At 39.1% G+C, this 24816-nt stretch overlaps 2 protein-coding genes and 1 long non-coding RNA gene across 14 annotated transcripts in view; 2 read left to right on the top strand and 1 right to left on the bottom strand.

Annotated features, from left to right (window-relative positions):
- The window catches only part of OSBPL9 (oxysterol binding protein like 9), a 195920-nt gene extending 174117 nt beyond the window's left edge, over window positions 1–21803 (top strand). For all 10 annotated transcript variants that reach the window (XM_058696078.1, XM_058696075.1, XM_058696057.1 and 7 more), the window contains 13 exons: window positions 113–272; window positions 6149–6261; window positions 6384–6502; window positions 11347–11432; window positions 12653–12824; window positions 14051–14135; window positions 14850–14960; window positions 15234–15297; window positions 15419–15559; window positions 18008–18086; window positions 18890–18981; window positions 20700–20835; window positions 21093–21803. In XM_058696078.1, coding sequence (XP_058552061.1) covers window positions 113–272; window positions 6149–6261; window positions 6384–6502; window positions 11347–11432; window positions 12653–12824; window positions 14051–14135; window positions 14850–14960; window positions 15234–15297; window positions 15419–15559; window positions 18008–18086; window positions 18890–18981; window positions 20700–20835; window positions 21093–21167 — 1433 coding nt within the window. In that variant the 3' untranslated portion in view covers window positions 21168–21803. The remainder of the gene's footprint in view (window positions 1–112; window positions 273–6148; window positions 6262–6383; window positions 6503–11346; window positions 11433–12652; window positions 12825–14050; window positions 14136–14849; window positions 14961–15233; window positions 15298–15418; window positions 15560–18007; window positions 18087–18889; window positions 18982–20699; window positions 20836–21092) is intronic.
- Window positions 21804–22492: 689 nt separating this feature from the next.
- Window positions 22493–24816, bottom strand: part of NRDC (nardilysin convertase) — a 102606-nt gene continuing 100282 nt past the window's right edge. For 2 of the 3 annotated variants that reach the window (XM_058696021.1, XM_058696028.1), the window contains 4 exons: window positions 24498–24588; window positions 24096–24212; window positions 22870–22959; window positions 22493–22712 (listed from right to left, as the gene is read on the bottom strand). In XM_058696021.1, coding sequence (XP_058552004.1) covers window positions 22515–22712; window positions 22870–22959; window positions 24096–24212; window positions 24498–24588 — 496 coding nt within the window. In that variant the 3' untranslated portion in view covers window positions 22493–22514. Of the gene's footprint in view, window positions 22713–22869; window positions 22960–24095; window positions 24213–24497; window positions 24589–24816 lie in introns of those variants that run through there. The other variant, XR_009252045.1, reaches the window with a different exon arrangement.
- On the top strand, window positions 22959–23657 carry LOC131492575 (uncharacterized). The gene is made up of 2 exons (XR_009252145.1): window positions 22959–23295; window positions 23406–23657. It is a non-coding gene; the product is annotated as an uncharacterized LOC131492575 (long non-coding RNA).

The following is a 24816-nucleotide window of genomic DNA, read 5'->3' as shown; positions in this document are numbered from 1 at the left end:
CCAACTTAACTTTTTCTTGATTTTAGGAAAGTCTGCTTTGACTCCATCTCCCTAATTTTCCCCCCTCTGTTACCAGCATTGTCTCCCAATTTAAAATGTTTTAATTTCCTAGGCAGTGGGCACTCACCACCTAGTAGCAGTTTGACTTCTCCAAGCCATGTCAACTTGTCTCCAAATACTGTCCCCGAGTTCTCTTATTCTAGCAGCGAAGATGAATTCTATGATGCTGATGAATTTCATCAAAGTGGCTCATCCCCAAAGCGCTTAATAGAGTAAGTAAATGAACTATGTGTTTAAGTGACTCTTTTGATTTTAAAAATTATTTTGATTTTGAGACTGCTGTTAATGATGGACTCCCTTACAAGTTATTAGACTGGTGTTGACATACTCCCTTATAAGCTTATTTTTGGTTATTGAGCAAAGACATTTCTGTGAGAATGTTGATTTTACTTTTGATTTAATTCAAATGGAAAAAAAAAACAACAGCTCAAGTAATATGCTAGTATTGTTCATTAAACTCTAGGCATTATTTCTATAGCACCTATGTTCTATAGAACATTAGGAGAGAGTTAAAGGAGAGTGAGAAAGCTAACAAGTATTATACAAATAAGAGGTTACCGTTACTTGTTTTGTATTAGAGTGGAGATATTAAATACCTATAAGCCAAGCACTATACAAGTGGAGGGAATGATCTAGAGGTTAAAAAAGACCTAGTTCCTGCCTTCAGGGAACTTAGAGTTTGTTGGGAGATCAAACAGATAGTTATAATCCAGTGGGATACATGCCATGGTAAGAATAATCAAAGGCCATGGGAGCCTTTTGAAGTCCTTAGAAGTAAGGGAAGGATTCACAGAGGTGGCAGGGGGCGTGATTCTAGGTAAGAATGGGAGTGAGTAGGAAGAAGGGATGTGGCAGTGATGAAGGGGAAATAGAAATATTTTCATGGGGGTAGAACCCTATTAAGGCAGGCCTATAGCTACACAAAGGGAGGGGAGTTGAGTTTCTTGGCGGAAACTATAAATTGTTGAGTGTGACTGGAGCATAAGTTGTCTTAAAAAAGGATACAGAAGTGGTTGACAAGGGACAGGTCATTTAAGACTCCTTTAGCCTTGGGTGCCTGGGTGACCCCATTGATTGATGGTTGAGCATCCACCTCTTGATTTTTTGGCTCAGGTCATGATCCCACGGTGGTGGGATTGAGCCCACATCGGGATCTGCACTTAGCGTGGAGCCTGCTTAAGATTCTCCCTTCCCCTCTGCACCTCTTCCCAACTTGAGCACTCTTTCAGAAAAAAATAAATAAATGGCAAAAAAAGACTCCTTTAGCCTTTTATAAATTTTGAACATTTTCTCACAAAAAATAGCCGTTACTGGTCAGGTCTGCATTTTAGAAAAATAGATTTGCCTAGATTGTTCATAGAATTGAATGAAGTGGGGCTGCATTACAGGTAGGAAGATCAGCCTAAACCAGGTAGTAAGTTGAGAAATGTTGATAGCTTTAGTTAAGGTACTAGCATGGAAATGAGGGAAACATGTGTATTCCAGAGACATTAAGCAGGCAGATTTTAATAGATATTAATGATAGAGTTTCCCTCATTAGAAAATATTTGTCCTTTTTTATACTATTGAAAAAGCTAGTTACGTATGTTCCATTGCACAGAGAAGGCTTTTTAGGTGTAAAGTCATTTATCTGATAGCTGATAAGCAAAATATGCCCTATTGGCATATAGGTTGCTATTGTTAAGACTTTGGATTCTGGAATCTCAGAAAGAAATAGGTTCTAAATCTGTTTTGCTTTAAAGGTGTGTAGTCTTGGTCAAGTTATTTACCTGTGTAATCCTCAGTTACCTCATTTGTAAAATGAGGTTAATAATAGTTTCAACTTCAAGGTGTCATTGTGAACATTTATTTTTTTTTTTAAATTTTTTTTAACGTTTTTATTTCTTTTTGAGACAGAGAAAGACAGAGCATGAACGGGGGAGGGGCAGAGAGAGAGGGAGACACAGAATCGGAAACAGGCTCCAGGCTCCGAGCCATCAGCCCAGAGCCCGACGCGGGGCTCGAACTCACGGTCCGCGAGATCGTGACCTGAGCCGAAGTCGGACGTTTAACCGACTGAGCCACCCAGGCGCCCCTCATTGTGAATATTTAAATGAGAATAGTGTCAGTCAAGTGCTTAATAAGGTATCTGGCATGTAATAAGCACTCAAATATATAGAAAAAAATTAATATTTGCTTTAATGTTACTTATGTTTATTGTAGATATAGTTGGCTTAGTTGTTGGGTATTGTTTCTGATTCTACTGCTTTTTCAGGACTTGGTACAATAGTTAGTTAGAGCTTGGCATTTGCTTTGTAGGAAGTACAAATTTGGAAATAATTATATGTGAATCTGTAAGCCCAGTACCATCAACCAGTCCTTAAGCCTCAAACTTTGTTTCCTTTTAATAAATACTGTGTAGGACTCTAGTTTTCTTTTTTGTATTTTATTTTATTGAAATCTTTTTTTTTTTTTTTATGCTTATTTTTGAGAGAGAGAGAGAGCGAGAGACAAAACATGAGCCAGGGAAGGGCTCAGGGAGCACAGAATCTGAAGCAGGCTCCAGGCTCTATGCTCTCAGCACAGAACCCAATGCAGGGCTTGAACTCATGAGCCGTGAGATTATAACCTGAGCCAAAATCAGACGCTTAACCGGCTGAGCCACCCAGGCACCCCAGGACTCTACTTTTCTCAAGTGTACACATGAACTGAAAAATACAGTATTCGTATATAATTTCATCATAACTACTCAAAATCTCAAAACTTTTAAGCAAAATGATTATTGGTTCAGGAAGTTTTATGTCTTAGTGGATCAGATTCAGCTTTTTAATGTGGGAAAAGTGAAATCTCTGTGATATAAGTAAACACATACAGTTAAGACATGAGACTAAAGGAAAAGAGGTTTGAACCCACAGCTCAAGGCCAGGTTAGCAGAAAGGCTTGGTTTAGTATCTTTTTTTAGTGTTGTATGTGGAGAAATAAACTATTGAGAAACCGTTATAAGCAGTTTGCCAGTAGGGATTTCACTTTAATTTTAAAATTGTTTTTTTATGATAGTGGAGGAAAATTCCAAAGTAAACTGATTTGTGATGTTTTTAAGTAAGTTTCCTTTAAACAGAATTAAGGACAATCTTACATCAAAGATTTGGTATTACTTTAAACAAAGTACAGTTGAATATCAAAATGGACTCCTCTATCCTCTAGAAGCATATAACTGTATTCAGTAAGTTTGTAGTATGTGGTTAACTTCCTTTTAACAATACTGATAGTCTCTGGCTATCAGTTTCAAGGGGTTCTCCTGAAATTTTTATGAGGTAGGAATACTTAACTGTTGTACCTGTAATGGGCATATTTACAAAATCACCTGTAGGGTCATAGGCTTTTCTTTTTTCTTCTTCTTATAAGCTTCTGTGCTCTCCTGGTACCCATTGCATGACAAATACACAGTTTTTGAACCTCCCATTTGAAAGGATACAGAGTTAAATTCTGTGTCCTGCTAGCCCGCTGGGTTTCTTTTCTCCCTCAATTTTATGCTCTCCTTATATGCCCTAATGTGGATTCCCAAACTGGTAGGCCTACAAATGTTTTATTTGGCCAGCAAAGTGTTTGTTGACTTTTTTTTTTTTTTTTTTTTTTTTTTTTTTTTTTTTTTTTTTTTGGAGGGGTGGGGTGTGTTGTTTTTTAAATGGGGCTTTAAATCCCTTCAAATTGAGTGTGTTGGCCCCAGGTTTATATTGCCTTGTAACCTAGCCCTGTCCATGTATTTATGTTCTCTGCCTGACCTTGGTAGGCATTGAGTGTGTGACACCTCCTGGTCATCAGCTACTACTATTTGTTTTCTAACTCAGGTCTAAACAGTTTTTCTGTCTCTCTCTGAAGGAAGAGAACTTAAAAGCTAAAGTCTTCTCACTGTTCACTTTCTGAAGAACTGTAGTAATGATAGTTCCTGTGTGAACTCTGTTATCGAGCAGTATGGTTGTACACAGTTATAAACTAGATTAAAGTGCATGTTGGAAAGAACTGGTGCTAGGAGCCAGATATGCATTTGAAACGGCTCCACTGCTTACCAGCTGTGTGACCCTGTCAGGTCAGTCACTGAACCTCTGGGCTCAGCATCCATGCATGATGAGAATAATCCTGTCTACTTTGTAGGATTGTTATGGAGGTTCGATTGTTATGGAGATAAACACAGCATTTGGCAGGTGCCTAGGTACTCAGGAAGACTTTGGATTCTGTTACTATAATGCAATTCAGTACTTTACATTATTTGCTTTAGTTTATGATATTATCATTAGATATTTATACAAGTTAGCCTGTTGCAGATAAATGTTTCCTGTATGCATATGATTTTTGTCAATATTGCTGTTATTTTTTAATTGTATTCTTTAAATTCTTTGTCCTGATTGAAGTAAATTATGAAATGGATAAATGAGAATTTATACCATTTAAAAAATTTTGAGCTTTATTGAGCATTTCATTTGGCCCAGACATGGTTTCTAACCTGAGTAAGAAAGAAAAGCCCAGCATAAATCTGACCTTTGGAATTGCACCTAAAATAAAGTACGGGTTTTAAAGAATTCGGGGGTTTTTTGATCAATTGATTTAAAAGATTGACTCTATTTTAACGATGTATCAAAGAGCCACAAAACATTTTGAAGATAATTTTCATGCAGCTCCTTTATTTAATGATAATTTGATTTCTCTTACCTAGGTCTTTTACTCATATTTTCCATTGGCTCTCAAAACTGGTGAGGTAGACATTAGTTACAGTACCTTGTGATGTATACTACTAAATTATCAAAGAAGCAATATTTAGTTACCTAAGGATTTTTGAAAAGTAGATCAAAAGGAGGTAAGTAACCAGGACAAACTATGTCTAAATTAGAATATACATTGTTCTAATACTCTAATATTAGATTGTTCTAATATTCTAATGTTCTAATATAGGCAGAGTACATAGGATTTTTAGGGTAGTGAAACTATTCTCTATAGCACTACAGTGATGAATACTTATCATCATCCATTTGTCAAAATTCATAGAAAGTACATCACCAGGAGTGAACCCTAATGTAAACGGTGGATTTTGAGTCAGAGAATGATGTGCCAATGTAGGTTTATAAGTTGTTCCAAGTGTATCACTCTGGTGTGGGATGTTGGTAGTATGGGAGGGAGGTTGTGCATGTGTGGGCAAAGGGGCACATTGGAATTCTGTACTTTCTGCTCAGTTTTGCTGTGAAGAACTGCTTCTGAAAACTAGAAAGCTTATTATTAAATTAAAAAAAAATTGAAGGTAAGTAATTACGGCAAACTGTGTTTAAATTAGAATATATAATATGTTTTGCACCCATAAATGTGTAACAAGACTGATTATGTGTGTACTATTTTATAAATAGTATCTGCAGTGTAAAAATTTTGGTTTTCTTTTTATATTTAATAAGTAAGCTGTAGGCCCTGATTATTTTATTAATATACAACTAATCCTGGGTAAGTTGTAATCACAGGTATAACAGTATAATAGAGGAAGCTTTCCTTAGACCCTGTTAACCAGCTCATAATTCCAGTTACCATAAATTTACTTGTAAAAAATAATATGCTTTTTTATTTTTTAATTTCAAATACAGTTTTTAAGGGACTGGGAAGAGTGTTATGTACTAGCGTAGGCTTTTATCAAAGGATCTCAAAAATATAGACAAAGCATCTTTCTGAGACTAAGTAATACACTTGCAAGTTTTGAGGTTCTGAAAATTGTTGCAGAGAATTGTAGGTAACTTTATGCAAAGTAACACGATAAGAAAATGAACTCTAGTTTTAAACTTAGATGCAGAGGCAAAAATCTTACTAATTTTTGATGACTTTTCAGCATGGCTTGGTTGACCACACACTATGCAAAAAGTACAAGATAAGAAACCTAGTCATCACACTTTACAGTCATGAGGGTGACAGAGAAAGAGTTGGAAAGTGTGTGTGTGTATGACCAGCTAACTGTAAGTCTAGCTTATTTGTCACCTATCTGCCTCTATTGGTTTTAGGTAGCTTTATAGGTTAATGTCTTACTATGATTCTAAATTGCTTTCTTAAAAGCTTATGAATGTGATTACTGTTTTTTTAGTTCTTCTGGATCTGCCTCAGTCTTGACACACAGCAGCTCAGGAAATAGTCTCAAGCGCCCTGATACCACAGAGTCACTTAATTCTTCCATGTCCAATGGAACAAGTGATGCTGGTAAGTAGCCTTGGAGGATTTAACTTTTTCTTAAAACTGTTTGAAAGAAAGATTTGTAACACTGGTAGCATCACAGATTGGCCCAGTTTAACACTGGTCTAAGCAGATCTGTTTTGTTTTAGACCTCTTTGATTCACATGATGATAGAGATGATGAAGGGGAGGCAGGGTCCGTGGAAGAGCACAAGAGCGTTATCATGCATCTCTTGTCACAGGTTAGGCTTGGAATGGATCTTACTAAGGTAAGAATCAAATTTGGCGTTTGCTAGAAGTCTTAATGTGTATGCATGGATTCTCGTGATTGTACAGCGAGTATGCCTGCAAATGTAGCATAACTACATAACTTCTGTTTATACTTTTGTGGTTTAATATCTCCATAGATGAGTAAACTGAGAAGTTTTATAAATGGATAAAATATGTAAAGCTAGAATTCATAGAGATAGTATATGTGAATTGTATGAATTAAAATTTGGTTTTTACTGGGGGCAAACAAGGAATAGTGTTGGGCTTGATGAGTAATTTGGATAAAACCTAAAGTAGTGGGGTGTGCACAGAATCAAATGAGCAGAGTTCTGAAATTGGGGTTAGAGGACCCTTGTTTACATCCTGCCTCTGCTATTACAAAACCATGTGTTTGCATAGGTCCCCTCCTCTGTGATCTTTACATTTCTCGTGCAAGATGAACATACAGTGGCCACTTCACAGGGTTGTTGTTAAGGATTGGAACAGGTAGTAAATGGGAAATTGTATGACATATTGAACCATACACTTACTATGGTCTGCATTTTAATTTGAATTTAAACTTGCTGCTCTAAACAGAAATGCCCTGTTGATTTAGGAGACTAGCATGTGGGTGCCTTTTGTATATCCCTGCCACTGTGCTGGAAGCCATATTCTTTTTTTTTTTTTTTAAACATTTTTTTTTAAATGTTTGTTTATTTTTTTTTTTTTTTTAATTTTTTTTTCAACGTTTATTTTATTTTTTTGGGACAGAGAGAGACAGAGCATGAACGGGGGAGGGACAGAGAGAGAGGGAGACACAGAATTAGAAACAGGCTCCAGGCTCTGAGCCATCAGCCCAGAGCCTGACGCGGGGCTCGAACTCACGGACCGTGAGATCGTGACCTGGCTGAAGTCGGACGCTTAACCGACTGCGCCACCCAGGCGCCCCTAAATGTTTGTTTATTTTGAGGGAGAGAGCGCATGAGTAGGGAATGGGCAGAGAGAGAGGGAGGGACAGAATCCCAAAGAAGCTCTGCACTGCCAGCGTGGAGCCCAACGTGGAGCTCAAACTCACTAACCGTGAGATCATGACCTGAGCCAAAACCAAGAGTCGGACACTTAACCAACTGAGGCACCCAGGTGACCCTGGAAACCTTATTCTTGCACTTCATTCTCATCACAGCTTTGCAAAGGTGTTACTGTTAACATTTTATAGATGAGGAAACTAAAACCCACAGAGGCTGAGTAGTTTGGCTGAGTCCTATTAAGTGGCAGAACTAAGATTCTAATCTGGTCTGTGACTTCAAAATCTGCAGTCTTTCTACTACTGCCTTTTGTCCTAAAGACTTGAGCTCTAGTAGTTTTCATATTGGTTAGATTATTATTTTACCTGGCTTTAGAAAGTTAATAAAATTTAGGACTCTCACTTTTGTTAAGACCAAATCAGCTCCAGGGCTATATATAGTCTTCATCAGCAGTCAGCTTCATTTTGGTTTTGGATTTAGAGGGTTATTGAGGAAAAAACTAATCCTTAATACTTTCCAAGTAAGTGTCCATAATAAAACCTTTTACCTTAAATCTAAATGAGAACAGAAACACAAGGATAGCATTAATTTGTGGAAATCAGCATATTTGCCAGGTATGAGAATATTTTCAGGTAAGAGAATATTTGCAGAAGTTTGTCCCAGAACTTTTTTGGTGATCATTAGATTGCATAGTTGCTGGGACAGAATTGTCACTTCAAATTTGCAAGTTATAGTGTAATTTTAGATGTTGACATCTAAATATTTCTTTTCTGTATTTTCCACCTTGGTCTGTTTTGGTCTTCAGTAATGGATGACTAACCAGAAGATATCTTGAACAATATGAGATTTATTATCTCATATAATGAGAAGGCTACAAGCATAGTTCTGGGATTAATTCAGTCAGTTGTGTCTGAGAAAGAACCTAGGTTCCTTCTGTTCCTCCATCCTTAGCATGTTGACTTTCACACTCAGGCTTGTCTCTTTGTAATTGCAAAATGGCTGTCCCACTTCCAGTCATCACATCCTTAGGCAAATAATGTCAAGATCCAGAAAAATAATTGCTTTTCCTGGATTTGTTATTGTTATTAGGGAAGGGCATTCTTCTGTAGTGGCCCCTCAGACTTCGAACTGAATCTTACTGGCCAGAGTGATGCTTGTGCCCACACCTAAACCAGTACCTAGCAAGGGAGGTTAAATGATAGGTACAGATTAATCCACATTCACCCCTTGAGATCTGGGAGGACCCTGTGACTCTCATGAATCTAGATTCTCATGAATCTTGAGCTGAATCAGAATTCTCTTACTAAGGATGAAGCAGGGATGTGCATAGGCAACCAAAAGTGTCTGCCACAATCAAGTTTGTAATACTTGCGTCACATAATTTCCTCTGCCAGTTAATCTACATTTGGTCCATAGTTACTATAAGCTTGTTATATTATCAAAGATGTGATAATAATTGTTAATTTTTTACCAAGTATGTTAATAATGAGTTATTTTAGTTATTGGCACAAACAAATGGCTGTGATTGCCAACAGATTCTGAAATCTTGATGCCTTTATGCATTCCAAAATATTACAGTAATGCCTTAAATTTTTCTCATTCTATTTTTAAATGTATCTTCTCACTTCAGATACTTTCTAAAAAAGAGTTCTTTCCTAAGTACTTTGTAGTGTTCAGAAATACTACAAAGTCACATCCCATTTACCTCACTTGATCTTCCAAACAGTTCTAAGGTAGAAGCAGGGCATGTAATTATCCTCCTTGTACACAAACTTACGGAAGTTGAGTTAATTTTCCAGGGCCTTCTCACACCTAAGGGGTGGCAAAATAAGTACTTGAACCCAGGTCTAAGACAACCTAGCCCTGTTCCAGTGACTGGACATAATGGCATGTATCAGTATATTGCTAAAAACATTGAAGAAGAACTGTTGAGTGAGAGTTATCAAGAAAATTTAAGTAGGGAGAAAAAAATCTTTTTTTTTTTTTTTTTATTACATGTAAATTGGGTTTTGGCCATTTCTTCTTTTTGAATTACCTGTTCAGTACTTTTGTCCATTTTTCTCTGAGCAGTAGTAATCTTTTTCTTGTTGGTTTGTCAGAGTTATTTATATATTAAAAGCATTTACCCCTGTTTTGTTCTTTAGCATTCTTACTTAGCAGTTTGTAATTTGTTTTTCAAGAGTGGTAGGAAGTTGGTTGTACGAAGTCAGTACATAAGCTTACCTACCAGTCTAACCATCTTTAGATTATGAGCATATATGGGAAAGAAACATACATAGGAGAATGTTTACTTAACTGTAAACTCTTGGGGCATCTGGGTGGCTTTGTCGGTTAAGTGTCCCAACTTCAGCTCAGGTCATGATTCACAGTTCCTGAGTTCAAGCCCTTCGTCAGGTTTTGTGCTGACAGTGAGGTACCTGCCTGGGATTTGCTCTCGCTCTCTCAAACTTTAAAATGTAAACTCTGGAGTCTGATAACAAAGATTCTAAATGTTAGAGCCATAGTGTTGTTTCTAAACTGTGTTCCATCATTCTCGTATTCTTAATATACCCAACCACACTGGTCCACTGGTCCATCCCTGTCACACACTATTTCCTGTCTCCATGTCTTCCCCCTTACCCCGCCCCCACCCCCGCCCATGACCATGTCTTGTTTTTCTGTTTTCTCCTCTGTTACAGTCTTATTCTTTTCTAAGGCTTTTCTGTAGTGCTACCTCAGTGAGTCATTTCTCAGCTCTGCCCTCATTCTGGTTGCCTAACAGAACATGATCTTTCCTTCTCCTAAACTTCCAGGACACTTTGAACATCTCTTGTATGATATTATTCTCTCAAACTTACCTTTGCCTTTTCTACAGGATTTTAACACAGAACCTTGAATGTAGTTCACATGCAGTAATTACTAAATTTAAGGGAATTTTTGCTTACTGTGGTGCTCTATAATGAATACTGTAATTTGATAGACATATCAAAAACTGTTCTTCCATTCCCTAATTAAATTCTTCTCTTTTTAATTGGTAGTTCCTAATATTCCTCATTCCTTCTTCCCATATTCCAGTTTCCTATTTACTTTCTCCTCTGCCATATTCCCAGACCCTCAGCGTTTCTTCATGGGCTCAGTTCCTGGTAGAAAGAGTTCATTGATTCCCATCCTTATTCTCTTCTTTGTTTATTCCTTTAATGCTCATTTAAAGATTTCTTACTGTGTAATAGTAGCCATGAATGCAAGTGTAAGTGTGGTCCTTGCATTCTAGCAGATCATTTATTTGAGGAGACAGGTTTGTAAGTATATCCATTTCCTTAACAATAACAGAGAAGCAGCATTATTAGAAAGTGCACAGAGCCCTCAATGTCAGACTCAGTTTTGAATTCCACAGCAGTACAGAGCAATGTGAAAATTTCTTACTCTCTTTGAGTTTCATTTTTCTTGACTGTAAAATAGGGGTAATAGTTTTTTCATAACAGGATTGTTGTACAGTTTAATAACATAAAGTATATGTAGTGCCCCAGCAGGTAGAAAGCATCAGAGAGTTGGTGCTGAAAGTTTGTCATCGTTATACTGATTTGGGAGCAATAGGGAGGTTGCACAGAGGAAGTGACGTCTGAACGTTGAAAATCTGTTCTTCATTTCCCATCTGCCGGGCAGGTTAATGAGCATTTCTGAATCAGAATAGTTTGGAAAGTAGGTATCAGAAGCATGCTGGGCAGTACGTGGTGGGTTATTACCATGATTGGAATGAGATTTTTTTGGTTTGGGGTTAAAAAATTTTTTTAATCAATACAGTAGTCTGTTTATCTGTAGTGGAATTTGATCCTCAAGGGTCAAATGTGTATGTTTTTCAGGTAGTTCTTCCAACATTCATTCTTGAAAGAAGATCTCTATTAGAAATGTATGCAGACTTTTTTGCACATCCGGACCTGTTCGTGAGGTATTTGCCTGAACACTGTAGTTTCCAATTTTTAAGCTGTTACTTGGTAGCTTTGTGTTTGTATAGGATAGGTGGATTCCTTTTATCCTTTTTACCTTTCAGACATTTCTGGGGAAAGCCATTAAATACTTTGTTTTATTAGATACCTGTTTGCTTAGGTTATATGGTGGTGATGTTGTTAGGCAACCAAGTTAGATGCTAAAAAATCTTGAGAGCCAGTGTTTATAGAGCCAAGGCTATGAGCTTATTTGATCCAGGGATTGGTAATCACTGTTTATACTATATCCTGATGAAATTCAGTTAATTGAGTTCAGCAAACCATTTTAAAGCACCTCTTATTTGCCAGGACTTTGTTATGAGCTGGAGAAAGAAAAAGTCACAATGTCTGCCCTTGAGGAGCTTACACTCTAGTGTCCAGATTACAGACCGACTCATTTTTTAAATATTGCAATATTAGATATATGTACAAAGGGGAAAGTATTCTGAAGTTGGCATTGATTTACAAGGAGATGAGTTCACATTGTTTTTCAGTGGTAGCAGGAAATTTTTCTTTATGGTAGGATGTTCTAATCCATCTTCTCTGACTACATTCTTTGGCCTTGGACTGTGGTTTACTGAAGCCAGATATAAATCACTTTGAGGTTTCATGATGGTTGGGCACACTGGTTGACATTGGTATTTACTTGGCCCTTAGATAACATGGGGATTTGGGTTGCTTATCCCCCACACAGTCAAAAATCTGTGTGTACTTTTGACTCCCCCCAAAACTTAACTAATAGCCTGGTGCTGACCAGAAGCCTTGCTCATAACATAAACAGTATTACCACATATTTTTGTACATAACATGTATTATGTATTGTATTCTTACAATAAAGAAAGCTAAAGCAAAGAAAACATTGTTACAGTCATAAGGGAAAACACATTTACAGTACTTTACTGTATTTATCGAAAAAAATCCACGTGTAAGGAGACCCAAACAGTTTAAACCCATGTCATTCAAAGGTCAGCTATATCCATTTATCAAATTCATCAAACCAGACACTTAAGACTAGTGTGTCTAATCACGTATATTATACCTCAGTTTTAAAAAGAAACTTAGAAGTAACTCTTTGTCTTGGGTCCTCTCAGCCTAGCTTAGGGTGGACCATGCTGAGGAGTGCTGCATCAGCTTTTCTGTTACTAGAAAGCAGGACATTACATTTTGTCTTTCTCCCTTGCAGCATTAGTGACCAGAAGGATGCCAGAGATCGAATGGTTCAGGTTGTGAAATGGTACCTCTCAGCCTTTCATGCAGGAAGGAAAGGATCGGTTGCCAAAAAGCCATACAACCCCATTTTGGGCGAAATCTTTCAGTGTCACTGGACATTACCAAATGATACTGAAGAGAACGCAGTGAGTTCTACACTGACATTTTTAATAATCTTAAGTTGCAGACTGATTCAAGATTTCATTTTATTTGGGGGCAGATAACAATGGTGAAGGCAGAAATCAGAAGATGCTCAGCACTCACAGAACAGTGCTGTTGGGGCAACATACTCTAGATACAGTGAGCAGGGAAGAAGTGGCAGGAAATGCGATTCACAGATCAGGTCATGGAAGGCCTTGTGGGCCATAATGGTAATTTTATGGCTTATCAGGATTGTATTTTTATTTTGAAAAGATCGCTGTAATGATTTTGTTAAAAATAAATTGGATAGGGGCAAAAATAGAAGGAAAGAGACCACCGAGGAATTTTTGGCATTATTCCAGGAGAGACACAGTTGATTTAAGCTGTATTGTGGAGGTAACACTGATAGGTGGACTGGAGAAGTAAAAGAAAGGGGACAGAGATGAACCCTGCATGTGGGCTTCAGCAGTTGGTTGATGCCATTTACAAAAAAGGAAAAAAATTATATTTGGGGAGGAAGAATCAAGAACTTGAATTTGAAATAAAAAGTATGAGTTACACATGTATGTGGAATTATCAGGGAGTTAGAATTTTAAGAATCTGGAGTCTAAGGAAGAGTCTAAGGGGAAAAATGGGTCTTTTAGAGATTTTAGTATATTTAGATGACATTTAAAGCGCTGGAATGAGGTGAAATGATCTAGGAAGACAGCATAGAGAAGAGTAACCCAGACCTGAGTCCCCAGGGTCCCAACATCTAGAGGTTGGTTTGAGGAAGATGACCAACAAGGAATACTCAAGCAAATGTAAAAAAGGCCCTAGCCCACAGTGCCTGATACATAATAGCCTGAGTAAACGTAAATCTCCGTATTTTTCCCTTTCCATGTGATTTGTTACATGTAGTCCTTACCGAAGACAGGCATTGTAATTTGTCTGTTCTTACTCATTTGGCAGACATTGATAAGTGACCGCTGTCTGTGCTATGCTGCCCCTGAGTTAGGCACATGATGCTTGCCTTCAAGGATGTCTCAGGGAGACCTAGTCAAGGCAGACTGACACAAAGCCGTAATTCCAGTAGTGAAGTTAAGTGCCATAATAAAAGTGTGTATAAGGTGCTTGGGGTGTGTGGAGGAGAGAACAGTTAACCACCTTGGGAGGCAGAGACTCCAATTGTTAGACTGTCCACAGTGTCATTTGTTTCCACATCAAAAGAAAATGTTGTATTTGCTTACAGGAGCTAGTTTCAGAAGGACCAGTTCCCTGGGTTTCCAAAAACTGTGTGACATTCGTGGCTGAGCAGGTTTCCCATCATCCACCCAGTAAGTTACAGGGCTCTTCTGTACCATCCACTGTCGAACTGTTCTGTCTAAAGGGTCATGAGAAGCTTCATAGCTGAGGTCACTCAGCTTTACCTCACTCAGCTGAGATACCAGTTTTATGGCTGCCTGTATCTTTGTAACCTTATGGGGATTAGTTTCTCCTGTCTGTTCCTTGTATAAATGCCAAAGATTCTATTCACTGATAAACTGTGTATAGAAAGCAGGGATTTAGGAAACTAACTTGTTGGTGCTTCTAAAGTCCTCTTACACATAACAAGCTATGTTATAGAGACTTCAGCAATTTTGACAGTTTATAAAATGAGATGTAGTTTCTGCGCAGTATATTCCTGACATAGTGGAGAGAATGCACATCCTTAATGTCTTAATTGTTCAACACAGTGTTAACACTGGAAATACTGGATGGTCCCAGGTTGGGGCTGTGGCAAGAACATGCTTACTGACCAGAAGAGTTTTAAGCTTCCAGGATTGCTACAGCGTCATCATTCAGGAAAGTTCCTTCTTATATGGCCGTGAATGGTGCTTGCATTGGGAGAAACAGGGTAGAAAAGGCAGTTAGATACCTTCTGGTCTCATTTGAGGCTGTTCTTTGAGGGATACAAGGATTTTCCCAGTGGAGCTTGTTCTTTCTCCAAGTTGTGTTGGAGAGGTGACTATAGCTATGTAGTGCACTAATTGCAAATAATTTCTATTCAGTTTCAGCTTTTTATGCTGAGTGTTATAACAAGAAGATACAATTCAATGCTCATATCTGGACCAAATCAAAATTCCTTGGGATGTCAATTGGGGTGCACAACATAGGGCAGGGTAAGTCTGTGGGCTTAGGGTGGACTGCACTGTTAATAGAATTTTATTCAAATATGTGCTGGACCCTTGTCTAGTGAGGGGAAATGGCACCAGAAAGCCAGACTGGATCTCATCATTTGCATATAAATATGCGTACTGGGGATGAGAGCAGGGGTGGGAGATTGATTTTCCCTAAATTGAGTGGAGTATTCTGGAGTATCTATCAACCAGACAACAAAATCTTTATGGCCAGTTGACACTACTCATCAGAGATTCTATCCCTTCTCTCCACAGGCTGTGTCTCATGTCTAGATTATGACGAACATTACATTCTCACATTCCCAAATGGTTATGGAAGGCAAGTAGAGCTATGCCCATTTCCTCTGACCAGCTGGCAGCAGACCCTGCTGTTCCTTAAGCTACACTCCTCCTTTTTTTCCTCTAAACTGTCAGCCTTATGTGCACTTTTGGTTTTGCAGGTCTATCCTCACAGTGCCCTGGGTGGAACTAGGCGGAGAATGCAATATCAATTGTTCCAAAACTGGCTATAGTGCAAATATCGTCTTCCACACTAAGCCTTTCTATGGGGGCAAGAAGCACAGAATTACTGCTGAGATTTTGTAGGTATTTTGTTTTCCTGCTTCAGTGCTCTTGTGCTTCGCTGAAATACTTTTCTTTTTGTCTTGAACTATAACTTACTAGGAATTGACGGTTTGACTGGTTCTGTCTTTGTAAACTTGTTTCACATCTTGTATGTCATGTCCCTTCCTAAAATCCTATTATCAGAAGAAGACCTAAAGTCTGGATTTCAGAACACTCAGAGGTCATTCATTGGTGGGATTTCCTTCCCAGAAACCTGAGGGGAGTCTTCTTAAATTGCCTAGTTAATGCAAATCGTAGATTTCTGACTCATTACTGCCAGATTGAATGATGGGCTAGTCTGTACAGTAGACTCTGTGATTCCTGCTGCATTGTCTCCAAGACCTCACAGTCCTTTTTTCTGTGCCTTTGCTGGGGGAAAACATCACATCTTGGCTTGCTTCCATCTAGGGTCAGATGAAGACAACTGTGCTGTCTGGGTAACAGAGCCTGCCTGGAAAAGGAACATCTGCAGGACTTTGTCTTCCCTGAAAGGCCTTAAAAAAGGCCTTATTGGGAACAGTGTTGCAGACGGAAGATACATGACTGGTTAACCAGTTTTCCAGGGAGATAGATAATTGGGATGACAAAATCAGCAGCCCCCCCCCCCACATCTGGAGCAGGAAGCACCACAAACATAAGATGAAGTTTGCTAAGGATCAGTGTAAAATCCAAAAAATTACTGCAGTCAGAGAATATGGGCAGAGCTCAGAGAGTAGCATAAGTCACCACTGTAATGCATCTGTGCCTCCAGAATAGGCAGGTGGTGGAAATTGGATGTCCAGAACAAAGGCATGGATGCTTCTCAGTGTTCTTTGGAGGTAACCAGCACCAACAGGAAATGCTGGCTCAGCAAAATCTTCTGCCAGTCATAGCCGTATATAGAAAACTTCCCCTCAAAGTTGGGAGCTGAGAAGAGTATTTGGTAGACTCTAAATTAGGGATTTGAGCACAAGATGATGAATGGTTGTACCAGCTGGGTGGCTCTCAAAGTTTTTGGTCTCTGGACCGCTTTTACACTTAAAAATGATTAAGAGCCCCGAAGAGCTTTGTCTATGTCTATTATATCCACTGATATCTCTCACATTAGAAATTAAAGGGGGTGCATGGGTGGCTCAGTTGGTCAAGTGTCGGACTCTTGATTTCGGCTCAGGTCACGATCTCATGGTTGGGTTCATGGGATCAAACTCTGCATTGGGCTCGGCACTGATAGTGTGAAGCCTGCTTGGGATTCTGTCTCTCCCTCTCTGCCCTTCCCCTGCTCGAGAGTGCGTTTTCTTCCTTAAATACTTTTTAAAAAAATAAATTAAGACTTAAAAATATTTGTAAATACATTTACAAATGACAATAGTATTTTTATGAAAAAACTTTTCCAAAACTTTTCTTTAAAAAATTTGTGAGGAGTGACATTATATACATTTTTTGAATTTTGTAAATCTCTGATACAATAGAAAACAGCTGGGTTCTCCTAACTACTTGTTGTCAGTCTCTTGCTACCTATCACGTCTCTGGGAAACACTGTACCCTTATGGGAAAATTAGAGTGAAAAAGGCAAGTAATGTCTTAATATTATAAAAATAGTTTTGACCTAAGAGGGTCTTGGGAACCCCCAAGAGTCCCCAACACACTTTGAGAAGACTGCACAATGACCTTCTAAACAAGGGATTCGTCCATTTCTTTTCCCCTTTGTCCCTCTTCACCCAAAGCCCCTAAATCATAGTGGAAGCTTGTTTCAGTCCTGTGATGGCAGTTTGCATCCTTCTACCCTGTGTATTTTTTTCTTTCTGACCTCTTTTATAGCTCCTCCTATGTTCATACCTTACCCTTTCTAACCTGTCCTTTGCTGTGATGCTTAACTTCCCAAATTTCATACCTGCCATACATACTATTGTCATGTCCAAGTAGAGGCCTGTTGGGGTTTTCCTCAAGAAAAAAAGGTCAAACCATTTGACCTTTGGACTTGAGGATCCTTCCTAAGGATGAAAAGCCTGGTCTCCAGTGTTACATCCTTAAGTGAGACCTTCCCTGACCTTCATTCCAACTTTTGCCTTTGATCTCCAGTGCTCACATAAACTCACCATAGCACTTACCACCCAGAATCTCGACGGTGAGGTCTCCACAACTAGGCTGTGAACAGCTTGAGGACAGGGACTGTCCATCATCTGCTGTGGCCCCTGTACCTCCAGGACAAGGCTCTCTTGCTCATCTCATGCCCACTGTTCATAGGATCTTCAGTTCATTAGCATCTTGTTTAGGGCCCTCATTCTTATAGTTGGCTCAGGGAAATCCAATTTTACTAAGCTGCTTTCACCAGAGACTGACTTCACAGTTGCTCTCCTATGTTCTGCTCTGTGTAGAAGGCCACACCAACCAGATTCTCTGGTAATTTTTAAATTAAGACTAACAGAAATGTTTCCTTTTCTATTTAGTTCTCCAAATGACAAGAAATCTTTTTGCTCAGTTGAAGGGGAATGGAATGGTGTAATGTATGCAAAATATGCAACAGGGGTAAGAACCTGTATTTTCTACTTGTTTTAGGCTACGTTGAATTATAGCCTTCCTTCATCTGGAAATTTAAACACTGAGGCCAGCTCTAATGCCAGCTCTTCAGGGAAATCCTTTTCCTTCCCCTACTTTTTCCCCAGCAGTACAGTGGTTTTTATTTTCTCTCAAAATACTCAAATATATATAATGTACTCAAAATACTCAAAATATATGTGAAAAAATGCTTGGCATGCTGTATGCCAAACCCCTATGGGTTTAGCTATATCACTAGAATATGTGGTATATTTATAAAATTAAGTGCTAAACTAACTCGTCTGTTTGTATACACAGCTTGACTCTTTTACAAGAAATGTATTTACTACCTAGCACCAGGAATGCAGAAATGATTAAGACAGTCCTTGACCTAAAGGAACTTGCAAATAGTACCTAATTAAAGTAGGGAGGAAGGTGGAATGGGATTAACAGGAGGAGCCAATGAACTGGATTTTGGACTTGGAGAATTTGAAATGTAAAAAGCACTTCAGCATTTAACATTAGAAGTCATTGTTTATGGGTCAAGCTTTCCTAAGAGATTTAATACTGAGCATGCAGCACATAGCCACATTGAAAACCTCTGTTGAGCTTCTACCAAGACTTAAGATACACTAATGTTATTTTATGCTGATAGTAGCATATGAAACTGTTTATACGTTGTCTTCCAATGTGGGATTTGATTATTAAATCTGTTCAGGACTTCTGGGAAGAGTTGACTTTTCCTCCTAGAACAGTTTGAACAATAAAGTGTCTACCTACCTCTTGTTTTTTAGGAAAATGCAGTTTTTATAGATACCAAGAAGTTGCCTATAATTAAGAAGAAAGTGAGGAAGTTAGAAGATCAGAATGAGTATGAATCCCGCTGGTAAGAGAACTTTGCTAGAGTTGTTGTGGTAGTGCCCCTGCTAATGGCTAGACATAGGCAGGGCTGGGTTTTAGAGACACAGTAGCACAGTGTAACAGCACAGACTAATTTTGAACTGGGTTCATATGGAGCTCCACCACTTAGTAGCTATGTAACCATGACGGTAAGCTAGCATCTCTTTGCCTTCTTTCCTGAAATGGGAACTACCTCAGAGTTGATGTGAGGACTAAATGAGATAATCATGTAGTATATAAATGATGTAAGGATATAGTAAGTATTCACTGTGTCATTGGCTTATCACCTTGTGGTTTATACGAGAAGGCAGTGAGGTTTCCAGTCAAGGTGTGTACAACACCCTCAGGTTTTTTGTTGCAAAAAAAAAGTTTGTTGTTTTTTTTTTTCTTAAAGTTCATCTCTAAGTATTTCAGTATTTATCTCTAAAGTGACTTTAAAGGGGTGCCTGGGTGGCTCAGTTGGTTAAGTGTCCAACTCTTGGTTTCAGCTCAGTTTGTGATCTCACGGTTGGGAAGTTCAAGCCCCGTATCAGGCTCTGCACTGACAGCACAGAGCCTGTTTGGGATTCTCTCTTTTTCTCTTTTCCTTCCCTGCTCATGCTCACTCTCTCAAAATAAAATAAAGTGACCTAAAAACCACTAGCCACAATATCATGATCATGCTTTAAAATTCCTGGGGTGCCTGGGTGGCTCAGGTCAGGTCATGATCCAAGGGCTGTGGGATCAAGCCCACATTGGTCTCCATGCTCAGCGTGGAGCCTGCTTAAGATCCTCTCTCTCTTCTTCTGCCCCTCTCCCCCCCCTCACACTCTTTCTAAAAAAATTTTTAAAAAAAAGGTTCCTTAATATCATCAGATATCTAGTTGATACTCAATATTCCAGTGGTTTCAAACCTAATTTTTTCCTTTTCCATCTGCATAGTAAAATCCAGATCTTTCAGTGGTTTGAGGAATCATGCACTAAAGTTCTTTGTTTAGCATATTAGGGCATTTCTTAAGTGAAGGAAGAGGATCTTACAACACCCAACTATGGTCTCTGACTTAACAGTCTGCTTGGCTGGACAGCCTGGTCATATTAGTAAGTGGAAATCTATAGAAATCCATAGGGGGATCTTAGGCATGGCCACTTTTGTGGTTCCTAGGCATCTTCATTTGTACACTGACACTAGTCTTACCTAGTTGTCATCTTCCAGGCTCTGAGAAGCAGCCACATCTCTTACCCCGATAAGCCTCTGTTTCACATCTTGACTCTTACTCTATTCACACAGTTTCTCCAAGATTTCATTGTTCAGGGTAGTTTTTCTGAAATGGAACTTCTCTCCCCTGATCTAATAACCCTTTTGGTTTATAATACAGGAAACTCAAGCCCCATGGAGAGGTAAACCTACCCCCTAAAGTTGCATAGCAACTACAGGTCAAGCCAGAAGTAAAATCCCAGGTTTCAGTTCTGTTCTTTTCTCCTGTTGTCTCTACCATATCCAACTTTCTGCCCATCCTTTATTTTCTTCCTTTGACACTAACCGTGCAATCTTCCAAGCCCATTTCTCTGTTCTTTGCCACTTTAAGGAGATTGTGAACTATACTCAGAGTTATTTGACTTATTACTTTCATTGTGCTGTATTTAGTGAGGCTCTAGACTTTCATTCTCAAGTTTGCTAACTCCTTTGTCCATCAAGTACTTAGCACCTTGACTTCTTTTCTTTAGCCTTTGGAAGGATGTCACTTTCAACTTAAAAATCAGAGACATTGATGCAGCAACTGAAGCCAAGCATAGACTTGAAGAAAGACAAAGAGCAGAAGCCCGGGAAAGGAAAGAGAAGGAAATTCAGTGGGAGACAAGGGTAAGCTTGTTTGGGTTGCCTGCCCCAAGGTCCCAGCTCCTATTCCCTCTGTATCCTGAGGTATATAACTCATTCATTTCAATGAATGCTGAAGTGAAGTACCACTTTTAAATAAGCATGGCGATAAACAAAATGAGCCTTGGTCCCTGCCTGAAACTCATTTTAGTGTAATGGAAGAAAATATAAAATAATAAAAAGTATAATTCTAGAAGTACAGAGCAAGTGAGTAACTGAATTTTCCCCCATTTCTTTTACAGCTATTTCATGAAGATGGAGAATGTTGGGTTTACGATGAACCGTTACTGAAACGTCTTGGTGCTGCAAAGCATTAGGTTGGGAAATGCAATGTTTACACCTGATGACCAGGGCAATAGGCATAATTAAGCAACAATCTTCCTTTGGGAGAACCTATTCACTCCCTTCTTATTGCAGTGGTTCCTATCTCAGGGATACTGGACTTTCTGATGCAGATGAACAATTAAAGCAAGAAAAGCTTCCCGTTTTTTCCTTTTCTGTGGCAGTTACAGTTTTGACTTCAGTCCTGAGAAAAACTTCAGGTTTTGAAAACAAGATGTCTGCTTTTTTCCCCAAACCCCATGCTTTGAAAAGCATTTATAAATCCCAGTCTTAAATCTTGCATACCAGTATGGCTGTTAAGATCTACATTTGTTTCCTAGTTCATATAATTCTGGGATGGATATATATATATATAATTACATACACACATATATAAATATATACCTGATGCCAGAATTTTCATAAATGCTCCAACTACTGTAAATATTCCTGAGTTGTTTTAGAAAATTAGTGCAATGTATTAAAATCAAGTGTTAGGAAATTTCATGGCCTCACCTATAACAACTTTTGTTTTGGAATTGGACTATTAGGAATTGGACTATTGTATCTAATGCTGGACTATATTTAATTATACTCAGTGCTTAAGGCTTCATAAAGTAATTTTTCCAGTTTTTTTTAACGTGTTTCTTTTATTGTTTGGCAGCCTGGGATCTAAGAGTTAATTTACATAAGGACTCTCCAGAAATAATAAAGGATCTATTCTTTTTTTTTTCCACCCCTCCTTTATACCTTGTTTAGCCCCCACCATGCTATCCTCCAGAGTCTTCCTTGAACTCTCATACAGCACACATAGGGCTCCCAACATTTTATACAAAAATATTTTATTGTTTTAGAGGGTTTGGGAAGAATAATTAGATCCCCCCACCCCACAATGAAAAGAATGCTACAGCAGCAAAATGGCTCATTCTGAAGGGCATTACAGAACTATCTTTATTTAAAAATACATTAAAAAAAAAAACAACAACAAAACCACAGGTATTAGCACCTAGCATTTAGGCACTAAGACATCGGTTACATAGGGCCTCTCAAGGTTCTCTTACAGACCTAGATCCTCCATCTGAGAGAACCAGGAAATGCCAGGGCTTCTCATATTGCTCCTGCAAGCATTTTGGTCACACTTGGTGCACCCTGCTACTTTCTCTCTGCCAGCTGCTATAGTAACCCTTGGTTTGTTAGTCATAATGTGGTGGGTAGGAGGAGAATAAGTCAAATTCTATGATGGCAGTGCAAAATTTCAATGGCACTACTAGCAGTATAACTAACTTCATAAAATACAAACACATTTTTAAATACACAATGCTTCAGGCCAACGGGACTGCAGTTTATTTGACTATTTTGTGGTAGGGGAGAAGGTTAAGTGTTGATGTGAAAGCCCTGATGTCAGTAATGGGGATGGTAGACTCTACCAGTAAAGGAGAGGTTGGCAGGTAGGTTAGCTGCATCACTTCACAAGAAGAGTTTGAATCTTCACCAGAAGGGGAACCATCTTCTTCCAACTCATACTTCCCAAATCCAACAACCTAAAAGAAGCCAAAAACTTGAGGTGAGAAAGGCTGACCAGATTTGGGCAAAGCCCTGTTAGAATCTTTGATACCAACCCAAACTCAGTGAATGGTAACTGGGCTAAATGACAGCTCTGAAAAGGATAGAGCTACAGCTTTAGTTAGCCATACTCACATGAACGCTGAGCATTTTACTTCCTGGTCCTCTATGAGCCTTGAACCAGTTGACTAGGTCTGACTTTGAGAATGACTTCAGTGCTTCAATCTTACAGGGGAAAGGGAAGATAGGAAAAAAAGCAAAGAAAGCAAGCTATAAAAAAGACTAGCAATGCATTTTCTGGAAAGACTGTTATTAAACTAACACACCCGAGGTGGATCTCTTTGGTCCTGCTTAGCACCTGAGCACATTTTATTCTTCCAGGTATCAGCTTGCCTTCAACCTTCCAGAGAAGGGTGAAAAGCCTCTGAGCCACACCTTCATCTGTTTCACAGTAATAATTAACCCTGGCAAATAAGCAAGAGAGGGTAGCAGATGCTGTAATTATAGCTGAGTACTACACACAGAGCCAAAACCCACTACTGCCTCAGTGTCACCTCTCAGGTACATGGTAACTGTATATTCTAGCTTGCTTGAGAAAATATAGTAACAACTGAAGCAGGTAAAGAGAACTTGGTCTTTTTTTTTTTTTTTTAAATGTTTATTTTTGAAAGAGTCACAAAGTGCAAGCAGGGGAGGTGCAGACAGACACAGAATGCAAAGCAGGCTCCAGGCTTGGAGCTGTCAGCACAGATCCCGATGCGGGGCCTGAACCCACAGACTGCGAGATCATGACCTGAGCTGAAGTCGGTCACTCAACCAACTGAGCCACCCAGGTGCCCTGAGAATTTTGTCTTCTAATAGGAAAACTGGAGCACCGTATGAGCTGGGCTGAAATCTCTTATTAAATAACTTTCTTGCCTCTGTGTCCTTTGCTAATTCCCCTTATACAGTTATATTCTCAGCGCTAGACTGCAAGTTCCAGAGCTTTTGTGCATTTTACTACTTGGGGCTAGAAGCTGTCAAAAAGACCACAGCCAGAATCTGGAGAGGAATTCCGTAACGACCAGATGTTCTCAATTTTCTTTAAATAGAAAACCCCTTCCCCCCCCCCCGCCCCACAATCCTGCAGTGAACCTCAATATAAAAGTATTTTACAAAAACAATATGTACAAAAATAGATCTGCTCACTTAGGTGCTAGACAGGCCAGTCTGGAAACAGGATTTGATTTAGTAAAAAACCAAACCTAGAGGAACACCCCAGGTTTCTCTTCCACACAATATTGATTTGCTTGGGATTGGGACTCCTATAAAATCAGGAGTCCCTATCAGAGCTCTGTCACTCAAAACTGTGTTACTACTACCTCATGGGCAAGGCGGTCAAAGAGATACTGCTGTGTCACCACTTCGTTCCAGTTCCTGTCCACCTCCTCCCCAAGGTGGGTATCTTCACACTCCTTTAGCTTGATCAGAGCTGTGACCTGTTCCACCAAAAAAGGAGACCCTCAGGTATAGTATCACACCAGATGCCCCAGAACACACTTGGCCCTGTTCAGTCTGGTTAGTGACAGACCTGCTATGGTCCCTTTATTTGGGACCTGCAGCACGATGGGGAGGGATAAAGCTACGAAGACATTATGACCATGTTAAGGTGGGGGCTACAAAACTCAAAATCTGGCCAGCAGGTAGCACTGGCAAGACTGGTATCAAGTTGTCTTATGGGCTTGTGTGGACCAAGGAACAAAAGAGCAGGTCAGCACAGTTACCTGGGTGTTGAATGCATCCTCAGTGAGGTTCTCGATCTTCTCCTCAAAGTTTGAAAGAAACTCCTCTATCTTCTTATCAACAACTTCAGAACTGAAACAAAACATCTTCAATTAAGAGTCATCAGGAACCTGGTCTCAAGCAGAATGCAGAAGAAGAAAAGGGCTAAGGCATATTTCTAGGAAAGAGACAAGTATTTTCCTCCCAGGCCTCAGTACTCCCCTACGCTGAGGGAGATACAGGAGAGAACCCAACCCCTACCTCCAGCCCAACTTCCTGATATCCTCAATACTGAAGCAGTGACAACCCATGCTTGACCAC

The sequence above is a fragment of the Neofelis nebulosa genome, chromosome 2 (genome assembly GCF_028018385.1).
Source record: "Neofelis nebulosa isolate mNeoNeb1 chromosome 2, mNeoNeb1.pri, whole genome shotgun sequence".
NCBI classification, from domain to species: Eukaryota; Metazoa; Chordata; class Mammalia; order Carnivora; family Felidae; genus Neofelis; species Neofelis nebulosa.
This window is presented reverse-complemented; position numbering and strand designations above follow the sequence as displayed.